Source organism: Rhipicephalus microplus, chromosome 1 (assembly GCF_043290135.1).
Source record: "Rhipicephalus microplus isolate Deutch F79 chromosome 1, USDA_Rmic, whole genome shotgun sequence".
Taxonomy (NCBI): domain Eukaryota; kingdom Metazoa; phylum Arthropoda; class Arachnida; order Ixodida; family Ixodidae; genus Rhipicephalus; species Rhipicephalus microplus.
The window spans coordinates 150,236,935-150,252,547 of NC_134700.1; the positions used below are offsets into that span (position 1 = coordinate 150,236,935).

At 45.7% G+C, this 15,613-nt stretch overlaps 2 protein-coding genes across 2 annotated transcripts in view; one reads left to right on the forward strand and one right to left on the reverse strand.

The window, feature by feature from the left end:
- LOC119178625 (uncharacterized) overlaps positions 1-10,917 on the reverse strand; it is a 97,285-nt gene extending 86,368 nt beyond the window's left edge. The window contains exons 1-2 of the mRNA XM_075887472.1: positions 10,877-10,917; positions 3,106-3,178 (exon numbers count right to left, since the gene is read on the reverse strand). Coding sequence (XP_075743587.1) covers positions 3,106-3,178; positions 10,877-10,879 — 76 coding nt within the window. The 5' untranslated portion in view covers positions 10,880-10,917. The remainder of the gene's footprint in view (positions 1-3,105; positions 3,179-10,876) is intronic.
- Positions 10,918-11,135: 218 nt separating this feature from the next.
- On the forward strand, positions 11,136-12,090 carry LOC119178404 (centrosomal protein of 19 kDa). Its single transcript, XM_037429606.2, has one exon. It carries the CDS (start codon positions 11,373-11,375, stop codon positions 11,871-11,873), a length of 501 nt encoding a protein of 166 aa, XP_037285503.2. The 5' UTR covers positions 11,136-11,372; the 3' UTR covers positions 11,874-12,090.
- Positions 12,091-15,613: the final 3,523 nt, after the last annotated feature.

Consider the following 15,613-nt stretch of genomic DNA (forward strand, 5'->3'; position numbering starts at 1 on the left):
TGTTGCTCTCCTTAACAAGTTTCACTCTTCTTTCGACTTTCAAGAACCTGCTTTGGGCCGCACCACGACTATCACTCATACTATTGACACCGGCTAACATTCGCCTCTGCGACAGCGTCCTTACCGCGTTTCCGCCGAAGAGCGCCGCGTCATTACGGAGCAAGTAGACGACATGGTTAAACGTGGAGTGATACAGCCTTCTCAAAGCGCTTGGTCATCACCTGTGGTTCTGGTAAAGAAAAAAGATGCACCGTTCAATTTTGCGTGGACTATCGCCGCTTAAACAAGATTACGAAGAAAGATGTCTACCCGCTACCACGAATAGATGATGCTCTTGACTGTTTACAAGGCGCCGAGTACTTTACATCCTTGGATCTGCGTTCTGGGTATTGGCAGGTGCCAATGGCTGAATGTGATCGCCCTAAAACAGCCTTTGTAACGCCAGATGGCCTATATGAGTTCAAAGTGATGCCATTTGGGCTCTGCAACGCACCTGCCACATTTGAGCGCATGATCGATACCGTCTTGCGTGCCCATAAGTGGAAAACTTGCATGTGTTACCTGGACGACATCGTAGTCTTTTCGTCTGATTTCCCGACACATCTTGTTCGCCTCCACGAGATTCTGACGTGTCTAACTTCTGCGGGCCTCCAACTTAACTCCAAGAAGTGCCACTTTGCAGCACGAAAACTAACCATCTTGAGACATGTCATCACAAGAGACGGTGTTCTTCCGGATCCCGAAAAGCTTCGGGCTGTCGCTGACTTCCCGTTGCCCACATCACTGAAAGCCCTAAGAAGTTTCGTCGGTCTCTGCTACTACTTTCGTCGCTTCGTGCGCAACTTCGCGTCCATCATCGCACCTCTCACGAGTCTGCTTTCCAACAGCAAAGGTATATCTGCATGGTCACCTGCATGTGACGACGCATTTCGACAGCTGCGCGCCTGCTGACCTCACCACCCATTTTTCGTCACTACGACCCCGCTGCTGCCACACAAATTCACACCGATGCAAGTGGCATTGGTCTTGGTGCAGTTCTGGCACAACGGTAAGGCACCCAAGCTGAATACGTAGTCGCCTATGCAACTTAGAAGTGTGGCAGCTTGGGCTAGTTGGTACGGCATGACGATAGTTATAGCGCGAGAACAAAACGACGACACAGAGACGTGTCCTTCTTGTCTCTGTGTCGTCGTTTTGTTCTCGCGCTATAACTATCGTCACGCCTATGCAAATCGCGCTCTCAAGAAGGCTGAATTGAATTACTCCGTGACAGAGAAGGAGTGTTTGGCCATAATCTGGGCCTTGACGAAGTTTCGCCCGTACCTTTACGGCCGCCCTTTCGACGTGGTCACAGACCACCACGCTCTATGTTGGCTGTCCACATTGAAAGACCAGTCCGGACGCCTGGGACGTTGGGCACTTCGATTGCAAGAATACGACATCCGTGTAGTATATCGTTCCGGTCGCAAGCATGCGGATGCCGATGCACTTTCGCGATCGCCATTAACCCCAGATGTGGCTTCTTTGTCACCACTTTTTACCACCTTGTCACCAATAGACACCACTGGCATGCTTTCGGAGCAGCGTAAAGATCCATACCTTGCATTGTTACTCGACTACCTTACCGATCCGTCTGCTGTCCCTTCCACGAGAGTGCTACGCGGACAAGCAGCCCACTTTTCCGTGCGAGACAGCATTATGTACCGCCGCAACTACATGCCTGATGGTCGGAAGTGGCTCCTTGCTGTCCCAACTCATATGCGCTCTGACATCTGCATGAATTTCCATGCAGACCCTCAAAGTGCTCACGCAGGTGTCCTGAAAACCTACGAAAGGCTGCGCCAACGATATTACTGGCGAGGAATGTATCGCTTTGTGCAGAAATACGTTCAGTCTTGCACCACTTGCCAACAGAACAAGACACCTCCGCGGCACCTTACTGGCATGTTACAGCCGCTCCCATGCCCGGCTCGCCCATTCCACCGCGTGGGTATCGATCTCTATGGCCCCCTCCCATATAGTCGCTCTGGAAACCGGTGGATTATTGTCGGCGTCGATCATCTGACACGCTACGCTGAGACTGCAGCTCTACCGGCAGCGACCGCCCACGAAGTTGCACTCTTCATTCTGCGCAGCTTCATTTCTCCGCCATGGGGCTCCACGGGAATTACTCAGTGATAGGGGTCGAGTGTTCCTGTCGGAGGTCATCCAAGCTATTCTCGCTGAATGCAACATTATCCACCGGAAATCTACCGCATACCATCCACAGACGAATGGTCTCACTGAACGGTTCAACCGCACACTTGGCGACATGCTGAGGATGTACACCTCCTCCGACCACACTAACTGGGACGCTGTCTTGCCTTTTGTTACCTTCGCTTACAACACCGCGACGCAAGCGACTACCGGTTTTTCCCCGTTCTTTCTGTTGTACGGCCGCGAACCATCCCACCCACTCGACACCATACTCCCGTACCGCCCTGATGCATCGGAGTGCTCCCCGCTTTCGGAAGTCGCCAGATACGCTGAAGACTGCCGTCAGTTGGCTCGGTCTATGACAAGTGAGGCTCAAGGTCTACAAAAAACCCGACATGATGACGTTCATCACATAGCGCCTACGTTTCGTACTGGCCTGGCTCTCTTGTGTGGCTTCGGGTGCCCCCGCACGTTCCTGGCCTTTCTTCTAAGCTTCTAGCCCGGTACCATGGTCCATACCGTGTCATTGACGCAACCTCGCCGGTGAATTACATCATCGAGCACCTAACACAATTGCCAGATTTGCGCCGTCGAGGACGCGAGACAGTACACATCGACCGTCTGAAGCCCTACTACGACCCCCTCATTGTGCCTACTCCCTGAGTCGCCAGGATGGCTACTCTTCAACCCGGGGGGTATTGTAGTGGAGCATATGCACTAACGTGTATGCGCCTTACAAAGAGAAGGAAAAACCCCATGCTCTGATTGCACGAGAACCTGGGCCGCCTTTGCCAGACTTGTCGTACCGCCATTTTTCGTTGCGACATCGTTGCGACTTCTCCGGTTCAATAAACGTCATCACAAATGAAATACTAGAGCAAGGACAAAAGTTCGAATGCAAATACTCACCCAGTTTCCGAAGCATTCTTTGGCATTCATCTTTTGTATAGTCTAGCACCATCGGCCACATGGCTGTTGACTTCTGCAAGGAAAACGAGATGATGAGAAACTTATCTGCCATGAGCCCATGAAACAGCCCATCGCTAGCACGATCAGTTCATGTCTTCATGCCAACAAAGGCAGCAACAAGCAATGGCTCACTGTTGTGCATATGCCTGTCTATACACGCTAAAGGTTCAAGAGCCAGGTTGTGAAGTTTAGCCACAGAGCTCATGATAATACAAAACAGCATAAATTCAATAGAATGATTCATAAAGACATGGAGGCAAGTAGCACAAACGCTAACAAAGCATATTTGAATTTTTAAAGCATTAAATACAGTGGGTGTCGAAAATTTTACGTTTAATGGAAGAGGCGGGAGCACCTTATTTCAATCTGTTCAGTAACAGCAGAGTTACAAAAATTTGTTACACGCTGCAATCACATTCTGTTCTCTCGTTCCGACGAAAGCACTCGAAGCTAAGCAGGGGGGGGGGGGATGGGAGGGGGCAAACAAAAAACATCACGCTCGCCTCGTGACCTTGAGCACTTTTTTATTATTTTTTTCATCGAATACACAACTTCTTCAGTGCAATTGTGCGTGCATGCGTGGACAAGTGACGGCCTTTTGCCGTGATTTCTGCAACAACCGAGCGCGCCATGTTCAAATCAGCTAATCGCTGATAGATGGGTCATCTACGTTTTGATTTTTGGGCACATTCCGTGATTTGGCGAGGGAAGAGACAACAATTTTTAGCTGACTTGGATAATTTATTGAGAATTCCAGGTCGCGTGCTACACTATAACATTTGGCTTGCGTGTTCTCGGAACCCTGTACTACCGATCAGCAGCGTTTCCTGACCATGCTCAAAAAGTGTGAAGGGCCCCTTTAAGAAGCCGAAAACAATTGAGTGGTGAGAAAGCACAAGGAAAGGAGATGCAAAAAGAGAAAAAATGGTTCGTATAGTAAAAAAGATCTATGACGCCAGTAAAAAAGAGAGACGAGCATCCATGACAATTTGACCAATGGAGATATTGTTACGAGAAGACAATAGACAATAAAAATGCAAAAGTACTACTATGCAGCATTAGGAACTGACATTATAAACAAGTGAAAACTAAAAGTACAATAACAAGTGTTGTAAAACACAACTGAAGAGTAATGAACTACTGATGCTGCAGCAGAGCAGTGTCATCATTGCAGATATGGAGGCTGAATCAAATGTGGAAAAAAGTGTTAGAATCATGCCTGTAAATAAGGCATTACACAAAAAACTACATTTCATACAAAATAATACTACTGTGCAGGGCTGTGGAACATTTGTGCTCGTATGAGTCAAAGAAAAACAAGAACGAGTGCAAATGTGATACATGATAGCGAGCATTTCATACGACATAAAGATCAGCGTACGGAATGCTAAGTTGCCAATTTGCACGACTTACCCTTCACACACAGAAAATTGTACATCAGGGAAATAGGGAAGTGAATCAACCTAAAATTAGGGGCCCACTAGTAATGTCTTTTTGGGATACCAAGATTACATCTGGTGTCCCGCGGCACCTTGCCGAGATGATGTGTAGAGCCAGGTTTTCAGAATGCAGCGCTCATGTCATAAATGATCAAATTCAATTAGCACATCATCGAATCGTTGCACATAAAGAAAAGGTCAGAGAGGTGGATTAGCCACCTATAAGTTAATATGTCTTGCAAGATGAATCGGTACTTATGCTCCAGATGCTACACTCTGCTCAGATTCATGCATGTCTTAAAATCGTTTCCTCAATATTTTTGTTCTTTTCCCCGCAAATCTGCATGGCAACGTGTCATTCTGGAGAGGTGCTATCTAAAGGCGCTAATGCACATTAAATGAATTCGGTTACAAGACTGCGCTCATCTCTTCCTTTTTTTTACTCACGCCCTATCCCCAGTTTGAAAGAAGCAGCACAGTTTGAACAAAAGATGTATCCTTACCAGCTAGCCCAGCTATGAATTCTTCAGACCACTGTGCAAAACTTAGCATAGATTAGTCAGCGTTAAAGCAAGGAGGGTCACAGTACGAGGACACTGAATGATGTAGCACTTTCTGCATAGTATTTTTTCGCTCCAAACGTACATGTATAACTCTCTTTATGTGCTCTCAGTTCACAGATACTCCAAGCCATTTATAACTCCCAATAATAACAGCCTAAGCTTACTAGAGCATGGAAGAAATGCTGTTATAGCAGTACTAATGGTAAGGTCAATAACAGAAAAAAAAACGAAATAAAATAAGGATTTCAGAGAATAGCATCCTGCTTGACATCAAGAAATGTACAGTATTTAGACTATTATAATGCACACCTTTTTCATTTTTCCCAAGATGTAGCCCTCAAACACGTTTGTGCATTATAACCGAGCTCAAAAGTGAGAATGTCAGGAAGTGTTTTTTTTTTCCAATTTTCTTAATGCAAAGTTACCTGAGCATTACAACATATGACACACTACAATTTTCTAAATATGGCACATCAATGCTAATAAATGCACCTTCAAACTATTGTTTGTCATCCGCAAAACAGTATGCAATAGTTCAGTGTAAGTGTAAAAACATGCGCGAAACTGTTTCTTCAAAGGCAACTTTATACTATATAACGTCTTCTATCCTAATTTCTTGATATACAGAATCTAAATCATGAACTAAAAAGGGGATCTCACAATATAGAAATCTTAATCTGGGTGTCATGTACAATCATTTTGTAATAACTAGTCAACCTGTAGCCATTTAATGACTCCATAAAAAAAGAAAAACCACGCATTGTGCTTCCAAAAAAAAGGGAGTAATTCAAAACACTTCAGTGGTTATATTCGTTAAGGTGAGTTCATTTAAACCATCATCTCTGCAGTTCTGAATGTTTCACATGCTGCCTTGAAATGAAAAAGCAGCTCACGTGGCATGTCCGAGCTTTTTTTTCATGTGACAACATTCAAGTACAAAATCGTTTCGAGCCAAAAGAACAGTTTTATTTTTTTTAATCTATCCTATAAATCTCACTTGGGACAGGGAAATTGTGTGATAGCAGTTTTGCACATTCCTAGCTCATGCACAAGCACCTCTAACTGCAATATAAATGATTTATACCAGGTGAAAAACAAAAATCTTCAAGCTAGAAGAGGTAAAACTTTGTAAAGCAATTTTTGCAGGGATTTTTTTTTAAGTGGCAATGCCAAACTTTGTTGACTGGCTATACATAGTGTGCACATGCTTCACGCAGCGCCCCTTCATCACTTCCGAAATGCGCCACCGACATGGCCGAGTACCTACCGATTCTGTCGTCTACCGCTGCCGTGTTATCTCCTCGTGCTTGCGCCCATTTAGTTTTGCCTCATGATGCAAGTTTGAGGAATTATCAGCTGCTAGTGAGGCAAGTCGATTTAGTAGTCCATGAAGAGGGAACAGAGCTTTGGGGTGTTTCTTCGCCGAAAGTTATTACCTAAAATTGAGAACGCACATTGCGATTTTCCGAAAAGTACTGGCGTGTTTGGCTGGCACGGATTAACAAAAACTACTTGAAAAAACTCGGTGATATTTGCGCCTTAAGGTGCAACTTAATTACGAGTAAGTGCCATAGCCAAGCACTTATATATCTGCAAACAGAGATAGTTTACCAAGATAATGTACATACAAACATGTCCGCGACCACCGCGTGCACAATTAGCGTGTCATGGGGGCGGTTAAAATCGTGACGGCGGTCGCGGAAATTCGAGTATTGTATTGAAACAAACTGTGAAAATGGATGCAAAACAATATTAGTTTATTTTGAAGTATAGCCGATCGATACGAGTTGCGGGGTCAGGATTTTTAAAAATTTGTCAATTAATTCTCTAACGCAGTCTCCATCATTTTCAGGGGCTCCACTGAACATTAGTGCACAATAAAAGTAAAATAGAGAGTGAAGAAGGTGTCCAAACATGCGCGGAAAAAAAAAAAGTGATGATCAGCATTACCGCGGCACGCACCACGCGAAGTCTCTATCTGCCTCGCATAATATTTTCCTTGGCTGCTTCCACAAATTTTAATCAAAGAGGCTCAACATCAGCACTGTTTAAAACACTGGCAGGGGGGGAGGTGCTGCTACTTTTGTGGCGTGGGCCACAGCAATATATTAATATTATATCTTTTGTAAACTTGCCTTGCTCTGCACGACTCGTTTTCGATGGGAGCTGCTTTGCTTAGCTCATCTACTTTTCCAACTGCGGCTCGAGAGACTTTGGGTTTTCACTTGTTCTTGGGCCAGGCAATTTGTAGTGAAAGCGAGGTAATTAATGGACGCTCGTAAGTCGTGGCGGGCAGCCGGTGTATGCGGTGGCTGTTATGCATGTCGCACATCTTGATTTTCTGATCTTATATCGAGGGAACAAGCGAGGCCTTCTTGATCCGACAAACTCGTTAAGGTACAACAAAAAACCACAATGCTTCCTTTGCAACATCAAACACAGCAACAGATGACGAGCGCCCAACAAACCACGCTGCAGCACGCGAACTGCTGTAGGTACCCAGCGAGGTACCCGGGCATGGCGGGAGATGGCGACAGCGGCGGAAGTGACATCAGATGAACACTATGTATAGTTGCCCCAATGAACTCACTTTGCCTCGAACTTCATGTGATGCATGGCATCTTTTAGAAATAGAAAGTTTGATCTTTTCTTGCTCCTTCAATCACTTTGAAGCACTTGTCACATTACTCATGTACAGAAAAACACTGATTCTATTATTACACTAAGTGGTACATTTTCAGGGGCAGTGCAAAACTTTATTAAAGGGATGCTAAAGAGAAACAATGTCTTGATTTAGACTGACACTGAACTTGACTCTGACTCTGAGAACTCTAGTATTATATGATTCATTATCATAAGTTTATTATTTATGGAAAAAATTAATGGTAAAGTTTCATTTATAATTTCATGCCTAAATTATCGCATGTGACATCGGAAATTTCAAAATGTATTTTTGCTATTTTCGTGACACTGGTCCGATGAAACTTTCTGAAAGTTTGTATACTAGGTATATGACACACACAAATCATAATATAGTTAATTTTTATTAATTAGAAGCTACGTAGGACTCCGAAGATGCCTTCAAGACCTGTGATTGGTGCGGGAATCTTAAGATAACCTCCGCACCCGCATTTCTTTTTGCACGCTTTTCTGCTTCCCAAGCATCATGTTGCCGTAATAGTGGTGTTTTCGGGATTTCTATATTGCACTTTACTAATAGGCAGAAACTGTTTTCCTTTTTAGTATCCCTTTAAGGTAAGCTAGACACTCACAGCGTTTTGCCATTATTTCTCATGCCTACAAAATGTCTCATATCAATTGAAGTTGCAGGCATACTTATCTTAAAGGAGCCTAGAGCTTTTGCTCATGCTTCATTTTTCGTCGAATTCGTGCAACAAATCACAGTTTTAATAAATATTACTTAACAAAATGCTTGTAATTGTGGTTTTCCAGGTTATTTCATTGGACCACAGGCAGTGAGATGGTTCGTCATCACTATAGCAAAATGTTTTCATGGTGACGTGTTTATGTAATGAGTGCACTTACGTTTTTTTTTCCTCTGGACAATGCCGGTGGGCAAAGGTGCCAAAGGCTTCAATGATAGATGCAAACCATGACTGAAAGTAAGACAGCCATAAGTGGGAAACTTTGTTTAAAAAGCTTTTAGAATAAAATGCCAGGCTGCACTGGCTTTTGCAACATTCGCCGCCTGCACACAGAGAGGATATGAAAATCCGCACAACCATCACACTCACAAATACATTCTCGCTCATTATGGGGTTCTAAGCCAAGGTTGTACAAAATTTACTAACTTGACATTAATGCAGAATATGAAGTGAATGATGAGAAAATAAAGAAATCTAGAAATTTTCAATATGCGAGCATGTGTCAAGTGTAAAGTGATAAAAACTAGATCGAATAACGATGAGCATTTTAACTTGACAGAGACAGTGAGCAGTAAAGAGTGACAAAACTGCGCCATTAAAAAAAATTAGGACTGATTTACCACACACTGTTGGGCTCGGCTGAAGTGGCCTAAAGGTAAACGTTGATGGCGTGAGGGGCCTTTGCTCACCAGACCTGAGTACACTAACCCCGATTCGTAACACACATGTGTTCAACTACCTATGCACCACGAAGCATGTGACGTATGACCAGTGTGATTACATTATTTGCTACAAAAACAATATGAATTTACATGAGGAGTAAGAGGATTACTAGAATGATAACAGTGTGTTTCCTTATAATGTAAGTATAGCGGTCTGACTAAAGCAAGCCAGAATTTTGAAAATTGGCATTTCATTCCCTATAGCATACTGAGAATCCTGCATTGTGTCTGTTGGTTATGAAGCTGAAAAATAGCTTCTTTCTTTTGATATGTTGCGAGAACAAACTGAAAACAATAGAACTGTAGCACAAACGAAACTGCTGTGTTGAGTTAATTATAAAATGTAGCTGCAATACCTGTACGGCAAATGATGTAGGGTATAAGACATACAAAAGGAGATTACTCTCAGGATCCCATACATGTGGAAAGCTAGCTGCACAGCTAATAGGTTTCCTTGAATACTCAGTTAGCTGCGGCGCTTTATACCGAAAAATGAGGGGTTTTTTTTTTTTTTTCTTCCTCGCTCTCCATATCAGTGTGATATGTGTGCACGAGAAGGCCTATTCAATGGAGAGACGAAAACCTGACGCGTGAATAATGCGCAAACGGTAACGATACATTTCATCGCAGTTACGGTGAAAAAGAAACGAAGCCGACTAAAAGGCCGTCAAGGAACCGTTATGAGCTCTCAAAAAATGCTGATATTGGCGGGAGCAGCATAACCGTGCGTCCGAATAAGAGTGGTGGCCGAGCGAAGTGGTGAAAGCCGAAAAGGGGGAGAAAACGTTGCATGCGGAATTCGTTCACGCCACAATTCGCTTCTTCCTGCAGGGGAAAAAAAAAGAAAGCGAGGTGGTGGCTGGCTACGCGTGCAGCAGCAGTCGCGACTTCCCGTCTCACGTACACGTCTCTAAACAACGCGAATCGAACATCTGCGGTGTGCTCCTCCTAGAGGAGCGCAAACCACGGTGCGAGACATCATCGCACCCGTGCGCAGATTTGATTCGGAGCTAAGCGCTGTCGACCGGACTGGCCGTTCGAGAACAACGGCTCGCCGAACGTCGTCTCGGTGGGGACGAAGCGAAAATCCTGGCCGCAAGGCACTCGGAACTCGCAATCCGACGCCCTAGGCGAGTTCTGGGGTCGCCGACGTCCATGGCCGTGCCTCGCAGCGACGAGAACCGAGCGCCTAACGATCATTTCAGAAGCAAACAAGACGCGACTAATTATCGCGGTCAACTCTTCTCGCGACACGGCTCGCAGCGAAGCTGTGCCGAATTCGAGAGGGAAAAAACGACTAGGACACTCGGCTCCTGGACAGCGGGACAGCACGGCAACCGAGCACGCCGCGAGAAGCGTCGAGACGAGCGGGAGACCCTTTTAAAGCGCGAAAAACGAGTGCACCAGTGACAAAACACAGTGAACGAACTTGAAGAGGCCCTACGGTCACGGGATAAAAGAAACGCTTTGTTCGCCTCGGTCAGCTGCCCGAACGACGCTTTGGCCACCCGCGGGAAGCCGTTTTGTCCAAGAATGTTTGCGAGAGATTTCTCGCTCACCTGACGTACCGTTGTCTACTAATCGCAATTGCTTCGACTTACCATTTCAGTCTTTCGCTACTTTGACACGCGCCATGTTTGACATGCATAGAAGGAAGTTGCCAGGCAAACGCAACCGATCAACCGGTGTCCTACATTTTGAAAAAGTACTCTGAAGCGCTTTGTATTAATAAAAAACATCTTCTAATAAATTTTTATATGGCGCTGTTTATATGGTTGAACAAAGTTTACTTATTTTACTTGTGCTTATCGCGTGGATTCTATTTTGCTCATTTTGGTTCACAGGCGCCGCTACCGTTGTTTGTTGACGCTATCATCGTCTGCTTCGCAACCAGCCTGTGCTTCGCAACCAACCTGTGACGAAGTGGCACGAAAACGCAGTAGCATTTATTCTTTCTCAGTTTAGGTTATGTAATGGCTTGAATGCCTAGCAGTAAGTTCTTTAGCGCGAGTTACTGATCAGTCTTGAGAGTCGCAGTATCAGCGAAAGCCTTTCTTTTCTCTCTACGAAAGCAATGGCAGGGTGAACTCGCTAGGCATGACGTCGACTGAAATCACCATCAAGAGCGTAGGCGTGCGACTGAACAGCCCTGCCGTGGTTGTCGTGTACGAAACGGGCAGCGGCACTCTTCACAAGAGGACGATGCCCGTGAGGGGCCTGTTCGAGAACTCGGACGTCAATAGCGTGGCCGAAGCGCTTCGCGACCGCCATTCGGCGGTTCTAAGCGCCGCTCCACTCATACAGGTGGAGAAAATGTTGCGCATTCTGCAGGAAAACGTGAAGGGCACCGGCTCGTTGCAAGAATGTCTCGACAAAGTGAATCAAGAGTTCACGGTGAACCCGAATGAAGACCTGAACAAGCTGGACGACGAGACGTTGCGCAGGAAAAAAGACATGATGAGCATATCATTCGAGAAGAGTCGTAAGAAACCGGGCGATCCTGACTTTCAGTACGACGTCGAGGAAGACTTCGATGTCGAAGCTGCGATCGAGACGTCGGGATGGGACTCCGACAAAAGCGGTGATTTCGACTTTTGATTAATTCGAGCATACGAAACTTCACTTTCCCCTTTTTAGCGTCTCTGCGGTTCGCATTGAAACAGCAAACGCTTCCCAAGCTTCAAAACAATATGGAACATGTGGCGCCATCTAGGCGCTATGAAGAAAGCATTACCCGCCGGGCGCTGTGAACTTAGCTGTTGAAGGATGAGAGTGGTAACAGTAGACTGAAAATAAAAAAGGCATTGAATTCGTTTCCCTGTTCGCTTTTCTGCCATAATTTCTGGAAACTCCTGCGCGTGATTGCGCATAGACTGTTGTCAGTTTTCATCACTTCTTGCAAATTGTATTGTCTTTGCCATGGCCGTAGCCAGGAGGCGTGGGTTTCAGCACGCCAATAGAGTGTACTAGTGCACTAGGTCCGTTCGATTCACCTGCACCGGTCGGAACCGATTCACGGCTGTGCACGCGAAGTTCAGAAATCGTGCAGCGTGAGTTCAGCGGTGCAGGCACAGCACGACACCCGAAAAAAATGACGATGTGCCGACAAGGTGTTGGCCTTATTTCTTTTCGGTTAATTTACACCATTCAGCAAACACCGACCTATGGCGAAACGCACATGCGGGCAGTTTATGAGGCGAAAACATCTTGGCAAAACACACCGCATTTGTAGAGGCGGGTACGGCGCCTAAGCCACCTACGTCTAAGTGCTGCGTCGTCTGCTCAGCTGCACGCGCGCCTGCACCAAGCCGGCACCGTCAGCGAAGGAGGTGCAGGAAAGTTGTGAACCGGTGCTGCACCTCTTCTGCACCTTTCTAAACGAATGGCAGGGTTCAGCAGTCGTCAATGCTGCACCGCTTAAACGAATGGTAAGGTGCAGCACCTCGTGAACTGGTTCACGTGGTGCAGGCGAATCGAACGGACCTACTGTAACGCCACCCCAAATTTTTAAATTTTTTCTTGCGTATATATAAACGCACACACGAACATACATAAGGTATAGTAGAACCCCTCCCGAAAAAGAAAATCTGGCTATGCTAGTGGTCGTGCTCTAAATCTTTACGCCCTACTGAAAAAAAAAGGAGGTCACTACATTTTAATCAATGCAATACTGCTACTTTCATCTTTAACTGGACGACATTTATTCAAATAATGAAGACTTTTTCCTAAACTACCTGGTTCTTGGCCAATCCCCCCGCGTGGGTGTGTGCCACTGTCCAAGGCTCTACACTCTACTCTTCAATGCAGGGTGGGTGTGAGCGAGAAGTTCGGGATACGCATCCGCATGACCACTAGTTTCGAAGGAGAAATCATTACACATACGAATATAGGCACTGCATCGTAGTTCATGGCACGGGCTCGGCGCCAATCACATTCGTGCACATGCATGGTGAAACTGGGAGTCCTTGAAGCCTTAGAGCACCAGATTTGTCGAGGGGCATCACCAGAAATGTTTTTCGGGGAGGTTTCAACCATACTGTATGTTCGTGCGTGTGTTTGCGTGCGTGTGTATACCCGCAAGCAAAATTAAAAATTTTCTGGGGGTTTGGACTCTGCAGCTCCAATCTTGGCTGCCCCCATAGAAACAGTTGAATCACCATAAAGACACCCCAGCTTCAAATAGAAAGATTTGGTCGAACATTGAGAGACCAGGTTAAATTTGTTGCGCGTCAATGTTCTTGTAGAGTGATCAACCTAAGAAAGCATACCAGCTCCAACCACGGTCATCGCGGTTCCTTAAACAGAGAGAACGTCCATAAACTCTATCCAGTTGAGCTTACTCATGTTTCTGACATAAGAAGATTTGGACTCTTCAAGATATATAACTTTCCCAAACACAGGTTGGCAGCGCCGGTTTTAGGCTGGAAGCTTGAATGTCTTGGTAAGCAACATCGGAAATTCTGGCATCGTTGCCCTGCCGACCTAATGTTTTCTGCAGTACTCATGAACATTTAACTTTTGAACATTCCGGTCCGCAACACTTTTCAAGGTGACCATCGAATAATTTCATAGAGTGCTGCAGAATCGATTGAAAGGGACCCTATAACACTTTTCGAGCATGGTCGCAAAACGCTGCCGAACGGTCGAGGCTCCTGGGAACCTAGTGAGGCCGCAGCATGCAGCCTGTAATTTACAATCAAGCCTCAAAATCAGCTAGATTTCTATTCCCCTTCACTCGAGAAGTCTTTCCATGAACCGTAAATCCACGGTCATCGGCTGATGCGAGCATCGTGAGCTGCATAGTTACCGTGGCCGCCACAGGACCACTTTGAAGCTGGAAGTATAGCCAGATGCATAGAATGCAAGGCGTTCGATCTGAGAAGAAAGGGCTCAGAGAAAACGTACCAACACACGGCCGCTAGCGGGAGCTTGTGTGCCTTATAGTATGTTTCTTAGAGATTTACCATTATAATTTTTACAGTGTGTTCGTATTAGTCAAACCAAAACTTAGCACTCGCATGCTTCCAGGACGTGATCGAGCTTCCCTGCCAACTTATAAAGCACCACCCTTCCTTGAAAATAAGAATCCTAAATGACTTTTTCTTCCTCTTCCTGATGGCCCCAGTGTCTTGGCACCGCTTGCTCGCGTGGGAAGACGGAGGATATAAAACACGAGTGCAGGGACACTCAAGTGAGCTTTTTCTAGTATCGTGCAGCGGACGCGCTGAACGGAGAACATAGGGCAAGGCGCTGAAGCGCCGACCGACAAGTCTTACTACCGTTGGAGGGTCCTGGACTCCATTGTCTTCTCTCGCAGGAAAGCTTGGGAAGACGGAGGATATAAAAAAACACGAGTGCAGGGATGCTCGAGTGAGCTTTTTCTAGTATCGTGGGGTGGACGCGCCACACGGAGAACACAGGGCATGGCGCTGAAGCGCCGGCCGACAAGTCGTACGCAGCAGCCGGTAACCACGCAGAAACTCTTTTATTATACCCCCGTCACACGGGCACTTAAAAGTCTTTTAAGTAAGCGGTCTTTTTCCGAAAAGGAGTTCCTGACAGCAGACACACGGCACAGAGCGAACTCATTTTCAGAAGCGGTCTTTTTCGTAAACGGCGTTCGTCGATCTCTTTTACGGCTCTGAATGAGTAGCCTCGAAACCAGTGGGCGCCAGCAATTTTCGAGTGGTGGGAAAAAAAGAGCGAATGCTTATTTTTCTGTCATCAAAACTCTTTGTAAAAAGAAATTTCATATCCTGCAGAAGATGTAATGAACTCTTTTAATGGTTATTTCCTTTTCTAGTCTCGTAAGCAGCTACAACGCGTCGGCAATATCACGTGGTGACGCTCGGTTTTGCGCTGCTTTATCCTCTCCTTGGCGGCTTTTGCAGCGTCTGCCTCGCTTTCCAGAGCGAGAAGGCAGGCCGTGAGGCTTGCGATCCTCGCTTTTTCTCCCGTACGGTCGCCCATAACGTGTCAAGAGCAGTCGAGAGCAGCGAAAAACAAATACGGTAAATAAAAGCACAGTGGTGCCAGACGGACTTGTGCACGTCGCTAGTTATGGGAATGCTTCCTTATCTAGTGCAAAAAACATTCACATTGGTGTTTCTTCATCTCTTATTCTTAAATTTATTTGAAGAAACGAGCAGTGCAACAAGTCTTTAATTTGTACATCGTGATACATCGTTTAATTTTCATTGCTTCTTTTTTAACTGCTAGCGCCACGCTTTCGCTAGCGTCTTCGAACGAAAACACTAAAAGGAGACCGTTGCTGCCGTGTGTCTGCGCCGCAAACACCTCTTTGTTAAAAGTCTTTCAACTTCGTAAAAGACCGCTTA